The sequence below is a fragment of the Juglans microcarpa x Juglans regia genome, chromosome 6D, assembly GCF_004785595.1.
Source record: "Juglans microcarpa x Juglans regia isolate MS1-56 chromosome 6D, Jm3101_v1.0, whole genome shotgun sequence".
In the NCBI taxonomy this organism is placed as follows: Eukaryota; Viridiplantae; Streptophyta; class Magnoliopsida; order Fagales; family Juglandaceae; genus Juglans; species Juglans microcarpa x Juglans regia.
In genome coordinates this window covers 15,654,259-15,672,153 of record NC_054604.1, presented here as the reverse complement: position 1 = coordinate 15,672,153, position 17,895 = coordinate 15,654,259, and the positions used below count along the sequence as shown (strand labels likewise).

Sequence of the window (17,895 nt, the reverse complement as noted above, 5' to 3'; positions counted from 1 at the left end):
AAAGTTGAATTATTTATTTTATTTTGTGTGGAGATTTAAAAAAATTATAATAATGAAGTGATATGAAATGAGATGAAATAAGATATTTCCTGAAAACAAACGCGGCCGATTGATGCGCTGGGCAGACCAAGGCAATATATGCTTTTACTGTGAACACGTACGCCAGGTGCAACCTTATTTCCTCCGCAACTCTCCAGAGCCTTCCTTCGTCAACGCCATGACTGTCGAATTACGGATTGTGATACTCGCCCAGAATCCCCCTCTCTCTCGCCTCTCTCTCTCAAGACCAGGTTCTGCCTCTCACGCCGCCGAAGGTTGCTAAGAACCAGCTAGCCCAAGCTCACGGCTGTCTTCCTCAAGCTCTGTCCCGCACGGCCAACCCAACGCACGCTGACAGAGGCCCCTGCCTCACGCCATCTCTGCACCGATGAAGACCACCGCTGTCGCTCACGTCAGCTCAAGATCATGCATGTCCTATGCACGCCAACGAAACTAGGTGAGCTTCCTCTGTCCTCCTTGTCGTCATCTCTGTCTTAAGCTTAAGCTCCCTCTCTCTTTCTCTGTTTCTCTCTCCAGGCGTATTCTCTCTCTCTCTCTCTGCCTCACGGCTCTTTCTCGTTACGGACGAACCCTGATCAGCAGAAATCAAGACCACGCCGACTGTGGCCGAGACACCGTTCGCAGTCCAGGCTTTCCGAGTCACTCACGTCGAACAGAAACCACTGACGACGAGCCAGCTCGCAGAGAACCTGTCGCCAGCCTCTCCCCATCGCGTCATCTCTCTCGGTAACTCTCTCTCTAAGTATACCCTCTCTAACACTCTCTCTCACCGATTTGTTTCGAGCTTGATCAATAATGATTTCGGGTGTATAAATTACGTAGTTAGAGCTTGATCACACTATTGGTACATCAGTAGTTAGAACTGTTTGACACTGGTTTGTTTCCTTTCATAGGTTTATGAAAGGCTACTTTGATCTAAGAAACGCGCGGAAGCATGAGTATATAACTCATTGTTGTAGATATCATGCAGGCCATTTAAGCATGCTTTTAACCCGTCAATGTGGATGTGACATATTGAAGGTGGAATCGAAGACTTTTGTTTTTTCAAAAGAGGAGGGTAATTTCATTCGCATTATTGAGAGAAGCAAAAGGGTAGTCAAGTAAGTGTGTCGTTGGTGACATGGGCGGCAAAGGTGACGGAGGAGTGTTTGTCTCACCATCGGCATGCTGGTTTTCTCATAAAGGTACATGAGGGAAATAGAGTTTTTATCATTCAACGTCATGCTAATCCAAAGGGCCACTTCTTGCAATTGGATGTGTATGGGAACTGTAGAAAGAGGGGCTCCCTAATTATCCCTGAAGGTCTGAATGGTAGAGGGTGGAAGGACTTTGTGTCTAACTTACGTTCGGTGGCTAGAATAAATGTCTTTGTTTTTTCTAGATGAAAATAGAGCAGTACACATTCACGCCAATATTGCTCAGGATCGGCGTAGAGAGGGCCAGTGGATTGACGTCAGCTGGAAGGGGTGTCCCCCCACTAAGGGTGTCTCTTATGCGTCGGCCTTGATGAAACCAGCATGTCCTCCGGCAAGCAGTTGCATGGAAGGAGGGAAGGGGGGGACATTAGGAGGAAGGGGAAGATGATTGGTGGAGCAATTCAAAATGGTTTGCAGATTGCTACGAATGTGGACAAGTGTCGGCACATGAAGGGATGTGGGGGTGACGGTTCGCATTCTGTGAGTATTCCGGCGGTGGGAGAAGTCGAAGGGATGTTGTGGGCTGCAAAAGCTGAGCTGTTGGGCATGTTGGAGAAAATAAGTGTTCTGATGACTAAAATAGACTCGTGCCTGGAGCTAGTTATGAGCTTGGGTAGTGGGTTGACGGGCCCATGTTGTTTGTGTTCTAAAGGACATGGGCCAAAGGAAGTGGCTGGACGAGGTAACAGGTCGGGCCCAAATCAAAGTTCAATTGTAAGGCCCGAGTGTGTATGGCGGGTAAAGTCTTCCTCGGGCCCAAACGTGGTTCCCTCCCAAGTGCCATCGTCGGATGGCCCAGGGACCTTCGGGCTGGCATAGATAAGGTCGCTAGACGTCGGCAATCCTCTGGATGGCTTACAGGTGCACGGATCTACTCACTCACGTGATCCTAGACATGTTTTCATGGACTTCAATGTGGCTCTCTCCCAACCTTCGCGGTCAAGCGATCCAGGGACCTCTAAGCTAGCACAGAAAAGGCTGTCGGACTCCAGCAACCCTCCAGTTGACTTGCCGGAGCACAGATCTATTCTACCGTGTGTCTCTAGGCATGTTTGGTTGCCTCAAAACTCGCTCCCTCCCAACAGCCGCTGTCACTTGTTCCAAGAACCTCTGGGCCGACATAGATAAGGTTGTCAGATGCCGGGGACCCCCTGTTTGGCTGAAGAGCCTATCAAGATTGATGGGGCCTTGTTGTCTTCCTTGCCTGTTGTTGAAAATTGGATGCTTTTGATGACTGGAGGCCCTTTGCAGCCTGTTGATAGCTGTGGGAGCACTTTGGAGGGTGTAAGGTCGCGATTTCAGGATAAGTCCGTTGAGGATTGCGTTAGGGTTCCATGCTCTCTTAAGTATGACTTGGAGGCTGTGAATGATGGATCTGTGAAGGAGTCTGAGTTGCACTTGATCTGTAGGGAGCTAGTAGATGGTGTTGATTGTTCCTTTTTTGGTGAGATAGGGGAGGGGGACACCCCAAGCCCTATCTGTTCTGTGTTGCCAGGCTCAAGTGGGATAGATTTGCAGTCAGATTGGGTTTTGTAGAAAGTGGATGAAATACGGGAATGTATATGGATTTCATGTGAGGGTTTCGAAGACCAATGTAAAGCCCTTCTCATAGCTATTAAGGTGGGCCAGCCTCTTCTGGCTAGATCTTATGCCAAAAAAGATAGGGGGTTGAAGAGACTTGCTTACTCTATTAATTGTGACGCTCAGGAAGGTAGTCTAAGTAGGGGTAGGAGCAAGGCTCGGGCGAACTTTGTGATCAATGAAATCTAAAATTTTATCTTGGAATGTAAGGGGGCTAGCTTTAATGGGGCATCGGGAGGTATCCACTTGAGCATACTCCCAAGCCCAAGGCCTAGAGATTGTAAGGCCTTTACCATTAGTGTTGTGAGTGGGGTCTACAAGATTATATTCAAGGTTCTTGTCAATCGTATGAGCACAGTCATGGAAAAGATTATTTCAAAGCCACAAAATGCTTTTGTTAAGGGGAGATAGATTCTGGATTCAGTTGTTATCACCAATGAATTTTTGGATAGTAGAATTAGATCTGGCATCCCAGGTATACTTTTCAAACTTGACATTGAGAAGGCCTTTGATCATGTAAACTTGGATTTTTTTCTTTACATTCTTGGTAGATTTGGTTTTGGGGAGAAGTGGTGCAATTGGATGAAGCATTGTATCACTATCGTTAGATTTTCAGTGTTGGTCAATGGCACTCCCAAGGGTTTTTTCAACGAGTAATTCTACATACAACCATGAAGTGCGTAAATGCCACTTAATCACTTTGAAAATGAGTGGGGTCCACTATTAAAAAATTAATTTTTTTAATGTGGGTCTCATATTTTATTCACTTTTTTCAAAGCGATTATGCAGTGATTGCACAATTCATAATTGCAAATATATTTCCCCTTTTTCAACAGCTCTCGTGGTTTGAGATAAGGAGATCCTCTATCTCCTTTTCTCTTTGTTTTAATTATGGATGTTTTGAGTAGAATGTTGAAGGCAGCGGTGAATGAATCTTTTTTTTTCTTGGTTTTCAGTGGGTGGTTCAACATTTGGGAGCGTCAATGTATCCCATCTTCTCTTCGCCAACGATACTTTAATTTTTTGTGAACCGGACCCTAACCACATTCGATCATTGAGAGCTCTCTTTCTTTGTTACAAAGTTGTTTCCGGCCTCAAGGTAAACTTATCCAAATCTGAATTGGTACCGGTTGGTTTGGTTAATTCAATTGGAGACCTGGCCGACATCTTGGGTTGTAAGGTCTCTTCTTTGCCTTTGACATACCTTGGTCTTCCATTGGGGGCCCCTTATAAATCCAAGTCAATATGGGTTGGTGTTATAAAAAAAATTGGCTGGTTGGAAAAGGATGTGTCTTTCCAAAGGGGGTAGAATCACTCTTATTAAAAGTACGTTATCCAATCTCCTTACGTACTTTCTTTCTTTATTCCCAATTCCTCTTGGAGTGGCTAATAGAATGGAAAAAATCTTTCTTGATTCTTTGTGGGGTGGACTTGGAAATAAGAAAAAGTTCCACTTGATTAAATGGGATAAGACTTGTTCCCCCCTTTCTTGTGGTGGTTTGGGAATATGAAAGCTGAGTACTTTCAACAAGGAATTACTTGGGAAATGGCTTTGGAGGTACCATCAAGAAGGTGATGCTTTATGGAGGACCGTGGTCGATGCTAAATTTGGGAGAACTTGGGGTAGCTGGATTTCTAATGAAGTGCGTGGTTCATATGGCGTGGGTGTCTGGAAATTTATTAGGAAGGGCTGGGAGGATTTTTTTTGCAGTTTCAGATTTAAGGTGGGTCGAGGCACTAGGGTCAGATTTTGGTTTGATGTCTGATGCAGTGAGACTACTCTCAAGGAGGCTTTTCCTTCTCTTTTCAGAATAGCATTGTACAAGGAAGCTTCAGTTGCTGATCATATGGACATTTCAAATGGCCTACTGCAGTGGAATGTGCCATTTATAAGAGCAGCGCAATATTGGGAACTGGGAGATATTTCTGACTTACACATCACCCAATGTGCATTGACTTTGGAGCATGGTGTAGCAGACAAACTGTTGTGGATTCATCTCGGAAGCAATAACTTCTCAGCAAGGTCATTTTATAATGCTTTGACTTCCCAAGCTTCTACTACTTTCCCTTGGAAGCGTATTTGGAAAAGCAAAGTGCTTCTAAAAGGTGCTTTTTTTGGTTAGCTGGCCTCTGATGGAAAAATCCTGACCATAGACAAGCTGAGGAAGTGCCGTATTTTCAAGGTGCTTTATGTGCAAAAGGAATGGAGAATCAACAGACCACCTTCTTCTCCATTGTGATGTGGTGAAGGTTCTTTGGGATGATATATTTGCAAGGATGGATATTGCGTGGGTGATGCCTAAGAAAGTGGTGTATCTCTTGGCTTGTTGGAATGGAGTAAGGGGAAATTGTCAAGTAGCGGAGCTTTGGAAGATGGTGCCTTTATGGTGTATATGGAACGAGAGGAATGGACGTTGCTTTAATAATAGAGAACATTCTTGGGGGGGTATTAGGAAGGAATTGGTTCCTTTTTGTTAGTGCGCTGTAATTAGGCATATTTCTCTTGTATACTACCTATGTACTTGGGCTTTGCCTAATTATGAGGATTAATAAATTTTTCTTACTTTTTGAAACAAAAATGCACTTTGGTATCCTCATATAAGGTAGCTGGCAATGATGTGGTGGTGGCTGGGAAACATGTTTTTCTCTCCTATTCAATTCCTTCTCATTTTTTATGATATTTGATGACAGAATAGCAGAGCAGGTCAATTGAACCTAGCTTTGAAACCTCTCGTCCACATATCTCATCTTCGTAGTGCTGAATCTTTTAGGCTGATCTTAAGTACCTTCCTCAAAAGTGACATAAAAAAAAAGGTACCTTCCTCAAAGTGGTTTGCCCATTGGACCTTAGTCTTGCACATTAGTCATAAATTACTGTTACTGCTAGCAATACCAGTTGAACGTGTTTTAAGCAGTTATATTATTTTTAAAATGCTCAATATGTATGTGGACCACTTCTGTTGCATGTTAGAATGAATTGAGGATGTTCTCTGGTAAGCTCAGTTTTCAGGTCTTGAATTTAGTTTCTATTCATAAGGATCCAAGAGTCTATGCACTAGCACAAGTAAGATGAAAACAGTGGGCCACTTTTCTCCATCATGTATATTCCTAGTTTTGAGCCTCACATGCTTTTCCTTTCTTTTTCTTATATTTTTTCCTCGTGTGCAATTCACAGATCTATTGCACGACAGTATTTCACATTTGGCTCCTGATTTTAAGATTTTCTTTTAGTAAAACAATAGGGGTTTGAAGGCATTTCAGCGACAAGACAGCTGTGAATGATCACAAGGCTATGCAAACTAAATAAAACAAAGAAGAAAGGAATAGTCAGTTAGGAGTAATTTAAGAAAGAAAGTCAGTAGTTGGATAAATCTCCCCTAATTATTGAGATGATTGCTATTGATTCTCTTGACTTCGTGACTGCAACTTGCATTTGTTTTTCTTTCTTTTTATATTTTACTGTATTAACGTTTTTTGAAGGTTTCATTGAATATCTGGATGTGGAGGCTTAAATATTTCCACTACAACTTTTTTCTAGCTGTTGGCATGTAGTTGTGCAGGAAAGGCATCAGTCATGATGGATCTGATCATGTTGTTTTCTGAGTTAGTGGCTACCTTCATAATTCTGGTGACAAGGCCTTTCTCGCTTTTCAAACTAGCATGCTTCTTCACTATGAAAACTGTTTTCATCGTAATTCACACTTGGATGGGGTTGGTAAGGGCCACATTTGGCTTCCACGTGAATCTATTCTCCAGAATCATAATGTTGACAGTTACTCTTATATCTCTGCCTGCACGAATTTTGAATGCCTTAAAGAGAGAGAGGCAGGTTAGTACTATGTTCACTTAGTTATTTCCTGTCCAGTGCTTTCAGGTTATTGTAGCTGAGCTTGTGCTTTTCTTCTGATTGTCAATTTGCTGGAATTATGCACACGACACCACATTGAGCAATGGTATAATTTTAATGAGTTGTTTAGATGAGACTGTTGATGGGTATAGGGCAACGAGTTGGAACAATTTTTTGAAGTTAAAGTATGAAACTTGCCAAAGATGAAGTTTTAGTCTCTGTGAAGTTTATGCCAGGTTTATTATATTATCTACCTGGCAATGTGATGATGGTTACTTTTAGCGTTCATTTAAATGCGTGACAAACTAGGCTATAATTTATGTTTTGTTTTGTTAAAGGTTTACCCTTGACCTAGAAGAGCATTCCATGAATGGGGTCTTTATAGAATAGTGTGACTATGGCTGCACTTGGATTCTTAAGACGAATATTTCATACAAGGGTGGGGTAGAATATATACCGGGATGGCCTACCAAAAGTTACTTTGTTTTTGGGCCTCAAATAGACCAGAGAACTTTTCTGAGGGATTTTTTCTTTTCAGCATTTGAGTTTGTATTTCTTTGGACAATAACTGTGTAAGATTACACTGCAAGCCAATGCAAGTCGTCTAGATTGCTTAAAGAAATTCTCAGTTGGATTTTTGTGCCGCTTTGAGTCTAGGGTAAAGGATTCCGTTGGTTCACCGTGTCTGCTTTTGCTTCTGACAAGGTGTATCTCCAGTTTTTTACTCAGCTTGTCGTGCTCTGCTAATCTATCAGAATGTGTCCATTTAATTTATGCACGTTTTCTTGTGCTTGTAATTTTCAGCTCCCAACATATTGTAGATATGTGGCTCTTATTCTGTGCAGCTTGAATTGTATCTGCATGATATCCAGATCGAGTTGGAGAATCTTGAGTGGGATAGGAAGGAATTGGGAGACAATCTTCAAATAGCCATTAAAGAACGTAAAATGTTGGAGTTGATATTAGCAGAGGTTGAAGAGGAACATGACAAGGCCATTGCCAAAATTGAACAACTAGAGGGTGAGGTATAGATCTAATACTGTAGTATTATGAGAAATTTTATTCGCTAGTTTGAATGCATGCTTTCTGAGAATGCCATTGAACAATTAAGGTTTAAATTCTAACTTTTTTTAAAACTATTTTTTATGGCAAGTTGTGTGGTACTACCGTGTAAGCTATGGAATACCTAAGTTTGTTTGTTTCAGTCTCGAACAAATAATGTCAGAAAATGTTTTCAGCTAGTGTCTTTTCTAACTTTCTTATTTTCTGCATCTGATTGATACCGAGAATTTTTTTTTAACAAGTAGAAAAAAAATTATTAAAACAAAAGTAAATATGCATAGTCCAACTACACAGGAAGTATGCAGAAAAACCACTAACCCGACCCGCCTGCATGACCTGATCAGACTTGATCCGATAAAGTTGGGTTGAACTTAATATCGGGTGGAATATCATCCAACCCGCTAAATGTCGGATGGAACCCGACACTTAAAAACGCTTTTTACACATGCATCAAACCCTAGCCCCCACTTCTCTTAGCCCCTGCTGCCCGACTTCTGTCTTCTCAAATACAGTTCGTCACCATCTCCATTCATTGGAAAGTTACAGGTCCTGTTGGCTCCATTCTTGGGTTTTCAGAAAGATTTTCTTCCTTGTTTAAGATCTAAAACTAAAAGTAGGTTTTTAGTGGTTTACCCTTCCTCACACTGCTAGCGAACCTGGCTCTTTGATTAGATGGTCAAATCCGGAGCACAATGATTTCTTGTTGCTCTGTTTTCTTCTTCGATGGGTTAGGTTTGTTCTTCTTCAATGATATTTAGTTTTCTTCATACTTTTTTCTTGTTAATTCTTTTTTCTTCTCTGACTTTTTGTTGTCTTTTTTTTCTTTGTTTTTTTGCTGAGTGGTCTGGTTGTTTGCTGGGAAAACCAGTTTCTTTCAATTTTTTAGTGGCCAAGATTTGCATCTGTATTAAATCAATGGTTCAAGACTCACTAGTTTGCTAGGAAAAGAAAAATGAAGGTCTGTCAACCAAGAAATGATATGCCTCAAAAACATAAAACAGTTTGAGTGGGCTTACTCTCTCCCTCACGTGAAAGAAGAAGGGGGAAAAGCCCGAATTTCGACTTGATGCAACTTGGTCAGATCAGATTGGGTCGGTTTGGCGCGCTCTCCCAAATGATTCGGGTTGGGTTAGGCACAAACCTGGTTTCGGGTCATCATGTTGCAGGCCTAATAGGAAGTAAACAAAAGAGAACCCCTAGTAAGAAGTTAGGAGCTAGAAATAAATAAACGGAAGTCATGAGCAGTAGCCCATTAAAGACTAGCGGAAGCCCATAGGAATAATGTATTCAAAAAGAAACATCTAAGTTCATCCAAATAGCATTCCTTGTCTTCAAAGCTCCGGTCATTCATTTTGAGGCAAATGCACCCCGTGAGACAAATGAATCATTTTCCACATGGCAACAATTTGGGTTTGCCCTTGAGACCCCTGCAAAAAACAAGAAGATCCACCACCCTCTAGGCGTCACCCATTCAAGTCCGATTCTACTGAAAACTCATTCCATAACACCTTTGCCACTTCATAGTGAAGTAATAAATGATCCACAGATTCACCTCAACTTTTACGCATAGCACCAATCCATAAGTCCACACTTCCTTAGATTATCCATGGTTAGGATTTTCCCAAAGGAAGCAGTCCAACCTTAAAAACACAACCTTGGGAGGCACCTTACTCCTCCATATGCACTTCTAAGGAAAAGGATTTATATTCTGACATGAAAAATCCTTGTACGTGGATTGAATAGTGAACTTGTTCCCAGATTGAATCCAGAAAATCCCGTCCACCTCAACACTACCAATGATCATAGTGTCCAACAAGCCAAGACATTCGTAGAAAGCACCAGTTTCCCAATCCTAAGCAGGTTAATGAGAACGAACATTCCACTGAATAGTGCTGGAAATGCAATATTAATCGCCATGTCACCATACCAAATGTCATGCCAAAATCTAATTGTGGATCCCTACCAACCACAAATGTAAGATGACTAGCCAAAATCCACCAACGATTCCTAATATTTTTTCACAACCCCACACCATGCACCCCTCTCATTTCAATAGAACATCAATCCCCAAGCACTCCCATAATTGAAATCAATAATTTCCCTCCACAATGACTCCCCTTTCTGATGGTACAGCCATAGACACTTCCCAAGATGGGCCATATTAAAAAACTCAACTTGTGGACTGCTGAACACATTTTCTTTTGTTTGATTCATGCGCAAAATATATAAGAAAACAATTTAATGTGTACATTTTGAAGAAACATCCAGTTTAGAATTCAGCAGATCAAAATGACAAACTTCAACATTGTAATGCCTTGTACCCAAGAGTTAGTTCCTGTCACTTAAAATCACATTCCACAATTACAAGTCTAAACTCCAAAGTCTCAATAACACATAAAACTCATTGGTTCGAACCAAAATATACGTTTCTCTACAAGCTCATCAATGAACTACTACAACATAACTAACTAAGAACACCACAAAGTCTCAATAATAACATCAATATAACAAAATAACACTCAAAAGAAAATGACTAGTTTCTTGAATAAAATCCTCTGATAGACTCTTCTAACCTTTGGCACTTATTCCACTACACTCAACCAATCTCGCCCATGCTTTCTATTCTTGATCCCCAGCTGAAACATCAATATCATTTGAAAGTAATGGAAATAATTGGGTGAGTTATCAACAACTCAGTAAGCAACGAATTATGGAATGCAGAAATAGATAGTTCTCAAAATATGGTAGTGGTATTTTCAGAAACTTTTCATTACAATAATAATATACAAAAGACCATAGGCACAAGCATAGTTGAAACAACATCAAAAATTGAAGCAGATGCCATGTTTACCCCCGTGTCAGGATTGTGCATGTTTGCAGTTAACCAAGTAGAACATATCACTGTTTTGTTACCAAGGTGATGCACTCAAAACGGAGGCCATGTTTACTCCCGTCCAGGGTTGTGCATTATGCGGATAGTCAAGCAGAACATAAACCACTTTGTCACCAAAATGATTGAATCCAGAACAGATACCACTATTATATCCCGTGGCGGGTCCGGAGGCCACTATTGTATCCTGTGGCAGGGCCGGAGGTCACTATTATGTGTCGTGGTGGGGCCAGAGGCCCCTTTATGTCCCATGGCAGGGTCATAAATTAGAGCAGAACAGAATCTTATGTCTCACAGTTCATATGCAATATCATATCATAATAGAGTACTGATAAATATCATATAATCAAATAAACATTTCATACTTCATATTCATATTCCATGCAGTAGAGAAAAAGAGTACAAAAGTTTACTCATGTCTATACCAGTGATAGAAAATATCTTCTTTTTCTTTTCGTATTTTGAAACATTGAGTTATGCAGAAAAATGACCGAGGTTGTCTTCCAATGTTCCATAACAAAATATGCGAATTTTTTCATAAAATCAAGCTCAGCCCGTTTTTAGGCAAAGTTTAGCATATGAGTACCGTTTATCTGAACTTCTTAATATCTCTGAATTTCCTCACAACAGTGCCAAGCGGATCTCAATTGTCACCTAAACATAATTAACGCAACTATATATGTTAATAGAATCAAACCAACAATATAAGACAACACCAACTAAAGACACTGCGACAAAAAACCCAATATCTCAAACCACTCTCACAATCGAAGCGCATTAAGATGCCTAGCTAAGACAACAAAACCTTTCGTCCTCTGCCCATGCTAGGCGCTCTAAACCATTCCATTTCAGCGACCAAAACATCGCAAAGTACGAGTCAGCATTTTGTACAGATTTCTAAACTAACAATTGATACTTGAATCCAACTCTGCAAAATTAACCTCTACAAGGGCTGAAACATCACCATAATCTACTGAATAGCAAATAGCCCCCAAAAGAATCTGTTTTAAACGAACACTATCGTCGCCAATCTTGGACACTTTATAAATCAAATACTCCCACCATTCTCACGCTCGGCTGATCCAATTGGCACCAACTCAACTGCCACAATTAAAATTCCAATAACCCAATCCAACCATTTTTATCCCTAACACTTGTTCAAACCAACCATCAATTCATTTCATCATAGAGTCTAGAAATTACCAATTGTTCAGTGGTCGTTTGGTGGTGGCAATGTCACACTAAGAGGGATAGCAGTGTTGGACAACAATTGTGGACAGTGGAATCGAAGTGAAACCCATTAGATAGAGAGAGAAATTGAGAGTTAGAGAATGAGATAGAGACAAAGCAGAAAGAAACAAGGCGGCCAAGAGTAAGCTTAACAACGTGGCGGTTTGTTCACGACAACGATGCAATGGGGCAGCTACGTCAGCCTCGTTGGCTGAACTTCGAACGGAAGCTATGCAATGTCACAACCACCATTGGTCACGATGGCAGCACTAACAAAGGGGACAATATGGGGTTTAGAGAGAGTGGGAATGACTGAGAGGCAGAAAGCGACAGAGGGACATAGAAGCCAAGAAAAAAATCAAAGAGACTCACCGGAGAGGCAAGGTGGCATCAGCGTAGGCATCAAGATCAGGCGGGCAGTGGTGTAGAGCTTGAGCAGCGCCTACACATGGTAGTAGTGACAATTGAGGGCTGGACAACAAAGTGTAGTGCAACAAGATTTCGTGCGGTGGAGGAGCCTCGATGATGGCATACGAGAGAGAGCGATGGGATGGAGAGCAAAAATCAGGATAGTGAGACGTAGACGGAGGGAGGGAGGAGAGATGCTCCGAGAAGCATATTGGTGTGATGAGCGGCACCAGCGACAACAAAGGGTTGAAGCGGCACAACCTGTGGAGCAAGACATTGGTAGTGGTGGTGTATGAGTACTGCGGCATAACGGGGAGAAGGGTGAGAGAGAGAGAGAGAGAGAGAACAATTGGGAATGAACCAAAATTGTGTGAATGGGTATACGAGGAGGAGAGAGAGAGGGAAAAGGGGAACGTGCGTAATGGAAAAAGGGAAAGGGCTTTGGGGTGTCAGCGCAGGGGAGGGGATATGAAAATGTGAATCGAAACCCTTACAGGACTAAACAGTGCGTTTAGCCCCTATGTCTCCCCCTTTTTTTTCCTATGCTGGTTGGGCTTAAAATGGTCCTGTGCCTAAGCTTTGGGCTGGGTGTTACAAACACAATGCAGTGAGAGACATAGAAATCACATCAAAAAATGTCCCCAATCCATAATCTTCTTGAAATATCAAATCTAAATGCCACCAATAAAAGTTCTCACATCCATGAAAATTTTAAACAAAATCACAAACGGCTACACAATTAACAACTTCAATTGCAAAACCATCACAATGGCAAAACATGCATTGTGCAACCAAAATATGGAAAGCTAATATTATTAATAAGCATAGCTCATTAGGATAATTAAACAATCGTCTACAACATAACTGCACCCTCCCCAACTCCCAAACCCAAACTATCATCATTTTCCTACTCTCTCTCCACAACATGACAAGGGGCTATAAATATAATTAAGAAGAGAAAGTGATCTCCCACTTATATTCTTAATCTAGATAATTGGTTGACATGAGGAAAGAAAGAAGAACACGTTAAGGTGATCAGATTTTGTGTGGCAACCGTAAGTTAAGCTACTCTGGATTTGTTATGGGTGGTGGGGCCATGTGAAGGTGTAGAGGTGGCAAGCTAGGAGTGTCAACTTGTAGGCAAGGGTTTTGGCACTTTGTGGAGTGCACATGGAGTGGTATGGTGTGGACTACTTGGGCAGGTGAACAAGTGATGTTTTGTTACGATCCCACATCGACTAAGTATGTGATTGGTTGGTGATTTAGAAGCTCCTAGGCACCCTTCCCTTGTAAGCTGGTTTTCAAGGGTGAGTTCTACCTAGTGGGTTCATAACAAATGTTATCAGAGCTACTCCACGTAAGCAGTCCATGTTGGTACGGTTGCAATCGTGCGGCATGGGGGGTGATGTCGGCATGGTAGTGTTCGTCCGGGGCTATAAAAGACCTAGTGCACAGCTAGCCTGTGTGAGCACCTGGACCGCCATGGACGTCGGTTGCGGAGCATGGTATTTGTTACGATCCCACATGGACTAAGTATCAGATTGGTTGGTTGTTTATAAGCCCCTAGGCACCATTCCCTTGTAAGCCAATTTTCAAGGATGACTTCTACCTAGTGGGTTTATAACATGTTTTATGGCTGCCAAGTGGATTTGGTGCCTGCCACATGGGGCCACATCAATCCACCAGTTTTTTCTTTCTTCCTGAAGCCGAAATGTTATAAATAGGACTAATCCACCATTTTTTTTTGGTTGAAAAGATTCTCATTGAAAGATATGAATTTTTTAAGTTTTTCTCTCTCTAGGTTTTCGTATGCGATTCAAGTGTATGCTTGCCTCAGTTCTCACAAAACTTACTTGAATGACCAAAGGGAGGCCTTTAGATAGGATTTCTGTTGAGGGACGAGAGGAGCTGCAATTTTAGGGAATTCTTCAAGTTTTAGGGGCTGAAAGGGGCAGTGGCAAGGGGAAATTTTGGCTGGCTTGAAATAATAGGGTTTAGGGTCAGTTTTATAAGAATAGTTCATTAGGGTTTTAATGGGCTATGTCAAGGTTACAATTGGAGCACCTTGGAATCATTATGCTTTTTCTTTGAACTCTAGGTGAATGTTGAGAGGAATAATGACTGGGAGAAAGGAAAATAGGATTTATTTTTCTTGGCAGTAAGGCTGCGTTTATATTAGGCTCAATTAGAGACTCGTAAGCCTTGGTTTTAGTGCTTAAAAAATCCTAAAATATTGGGAAAGAATCTGTCCCATTTTAAATTAAGTCTCTCTATTCCACTACAAATCCGAATAGAAGTTGATTCTATTTTGGAAAAAGCCATGGTGTCGGGATGTACACTGCACGGGTGGCGACCCTTGCTTTCTTGCAAAATTTGTGTGATTGTATGCTTCGTACAGGCATGATAAAATAATCTGCAGCGGAATAAATTAAGGTGTATATCAAAGCTTCTATATTAGTACTAGAGAAATTAATTTAGCACATCAAACTATCCATATGTCACAACTCCACAATCGTCGGGATATTACAGACCAAGAATTTGCCCATCAAATCTCTAAAACTAACATAGTTGAATACAGACAGATAGCCCAACTGGGGGATTAGGCCCTGTCCTAATCCCCATGCTACACTGGGTCTTCTTTCTCATAATTACCTTCTTCTCCTACATCTGCACTCATAGTCTTGTTTTGAATGAAATAGAAATCAATCTCTATAGACATTAGTCTTTCCATGAATATTGGATTAGAAGCAATATATAGCTTAACTTGGTTATCACAAAAAAAATTGGTGTATCCCAATTGCGACAAGACTATTGTACTACAAGCATTGCCCTGCACCATGTTTATGCACTAGATCTAGCTACTATTTCTTTTTCTTAGGCCTTGTTTGCATTCAAAACTCACTTCAACTCATCTCATCTTATCATTACAACTTTCTCAAATTTCCATACAAAATATAATAAACAATTTAACTTTTTCAAATCTCAAAACAACTTTCTCAAATTCCTACACAAAATATAATAAATAATTCAACTTTTATTATACTATTTACAAACCATCTCAACCCATCTCAACTCATTTCTGAATCCAAACCACTCCTTAGTCTTCTATGCATAGATGAATTTTAGAGGAAAAGTGAAATGAACAGTAGTGCATTTGTAATTCATGTTACATTTAACAGTTATTCCCTTGTGGGGCATACTAAATACAATTATTCACTATAAGAACTTAAATATGGTTGCAGTTGGGTTTGGATACAGATATAGATTATAAACAGTGTCTTCTCGTGCCACATGAATTAGATAGCTTGAGAATCGATACCAGTAATCAATATTATAAAGAGATGCACTCTACTGTGCGAATAGATAAGTGGTCCACTACAGTTAAAATGATGTGAACCCAAATTTTTTGCAGTATGGTTGTCGATGGGTGACATCGTATAAGTAAACCACTACAGTTAATAAGGAGTTTCAGGACCGAAAAGTTATGTTATAACATTTAGGATGTGCCAAGTACTTAGACCTTTTGAGGGGTAAAATTTACCTAGGAAGTTCTGTAAAGTCGATAGGAAAAGAAATCGAATTAATGAGGCAAAAGAATGGAGCCTGAAATCGAATTAATGCAGTTTTGTTGTCCATAAACAGGATTTGCTGATTCTTTTGAGGCGTCTTTTCATATTCTTTGTTTCTGTAGTGAGAAACAGTGACAGAGAAATGATTTCAATGGGAGGAAGTTGTCACTCTGGAAATCACAAGACTAATTTCTGGGAATGTTAGTTTTACTGATGTGCCGTTTATCTGAATGAATGGATGAGTTTCTGGATTTTTTTAACACATTATCTACTGTGATTGACTAGCAATCAGGAGTTTTTGTTACAGGTTTCAATGCATATTTAGCAAAGTATCCTGATTTAATGCTTTACAACCCTCGTGTGGCATTTTGACAGTCTCAGGATCTGAAAAATGAGAATCTTCGGCTGAAAGAAATTAAGGATGAGGGTTATTGGAGCATTAAAGGTCCAGATGACATGGGCAATGGCCAAAACACTGGCATTTCTGAAAGCTCTGGCATTCCTATGGGATCTCATCATGGAAATCCAGTTACAATGGAAGTGGTATCTTTCTCCAAGACCCGATGATGTCCAAAGACACTTGGGGAGTTGAGGGAAAATCTAAAACAAAGTTTCTCAATTTCTTAACAGCCCGCATCCAGCCACTTAACCCTGAAATCATCTCAAGACAATTAGATATGGATGAAGTTCTTGGCCAACGCAGGGAGGTTGCAATGTCACAGAGCCTTTTCAGTGCGGTGTTATCGCTTTTGGTTGGAATGATTATCTGGGAAGCTGAAGACCCTTGCATGCCCCTTGTGGTGGCCCTCTTCACGGTTGTTGGCATGTCCTTGAAGAGTGTAGTCGAGCTTTTCTCCACCATAAAGATCAAACCTGCTTCTGATGCAGTTGCTCTCTTAAGCTTCAATTGGTTCGTACTTGGCATGCTTACCTACCCGGCACTGCCAAGAGTTGCCAGAATGTTGGCTCCAATGTCTTTACGGGTTGTGGACAAACTTGTTAGCTCGCTTTGATCCTTCCTTTCTCTAGTTTAGGACTTGCTTGGCTCTTTACGTATTATGTAAATATATCATAGACCATGGAACATGGTGTTTGTTCATCGGGCTAATGCTCCTTATAGTTTTTGTACGGAAGTGGTGGTTTAGACTTGGTTTGGATAGTGAGTTGAGATAAAAGTTGCATAAACTATTGTTAAAATATTATTTTTATTTTAAAATTTAAAAAAGTTAGAATTGTTTATTGTATTTTGTTTAAAAATTTAAGAAAGTTGTAATAATGAGATGAATTGTGATAATTTTGGTATCCAAACAAAGTTGATATCTCGTTTGTTTTCGCAGATGAGATAATATAAGATGAATTGAGATTAAAGTTAAAAAGTTGAATAAAATATAGTTAGAATATATTTTTTTAATATTAGTTTTATTTTGATACTTGAAAAAGTTGAATTGTTTATTTTATTTTATATAAAAATTTAAAAAAATTATAATGATTAATTAAAATAAAATGAGATGAATTGAGAAGTTTCTTGAAATCAAACGAGCTCCTGTCCACGACTCCCTTTGTATATGCTGTCCTCAATCCCGTCCTTTTTCATTTTTTATTTTTCATTTTAGGGCTTTGTTTCCTTTTGTGACAAGGTTTCCCTGATAAAGTATTTTTATCCACCGAGAATCGTTACTCAAAAATTGTTTTTTGTTTTTTCAAAGCATTTGTGTAATTTTTTAAAAGATACTAAAAAAACACAATAATAGCAAACATAATTGTTTTTGTTTTAAAAAAAATTAATCGATACACTTTGTTAGTGCACTTAATCTTTTCTTTCTTTTTTATCTGACAAAAGTATCACGTCGTGGCCAATAAGCATGTCATTCATTTTTTTTTTTTTGTTTTTATAAAGTACATCTTTCGCCCGGATTTGACAACCATCTAATTACAAACTGCCGAGTTTGACAACCATCTAATTAGAAACTGCCACGTGGTCTTCTTACATAATAATAACAAACTTTAAAGAAAAATATTAATACAGATTTCTCTTCGTCAAACAATTTTTTC

At 40.1% G+C, this 17,895-nt stretch overlaps 1 protein-coding gene across 1 annotated transcript; it reads left to right on the top strand.

Moving 5' to 3' along the window:
- The first annotated feature begins 130 nt into the window (after nt 1-130).
- On the top strand, nt 131-17,087 carry LOC121234493. Its single transcript, XM_041130438.1, is given in 7 exon segments — nt 131-496; nt 640-786; nt 6,398-6,666; nt 7,530-7,709; nt 16,219-16,408; nt 16,411-16,939; nt 16,971-17,087. Coding segments are annotated over 6 exon segments (1,263 nt in total). The 5' UTR covers nt 131-465; the 3' UTR covers nt 16,857-16,939; nt 16,971-17,087.
- The last annotated feature ends 808 nt before the right edge of the window (nt 17,088-17,895 follow it).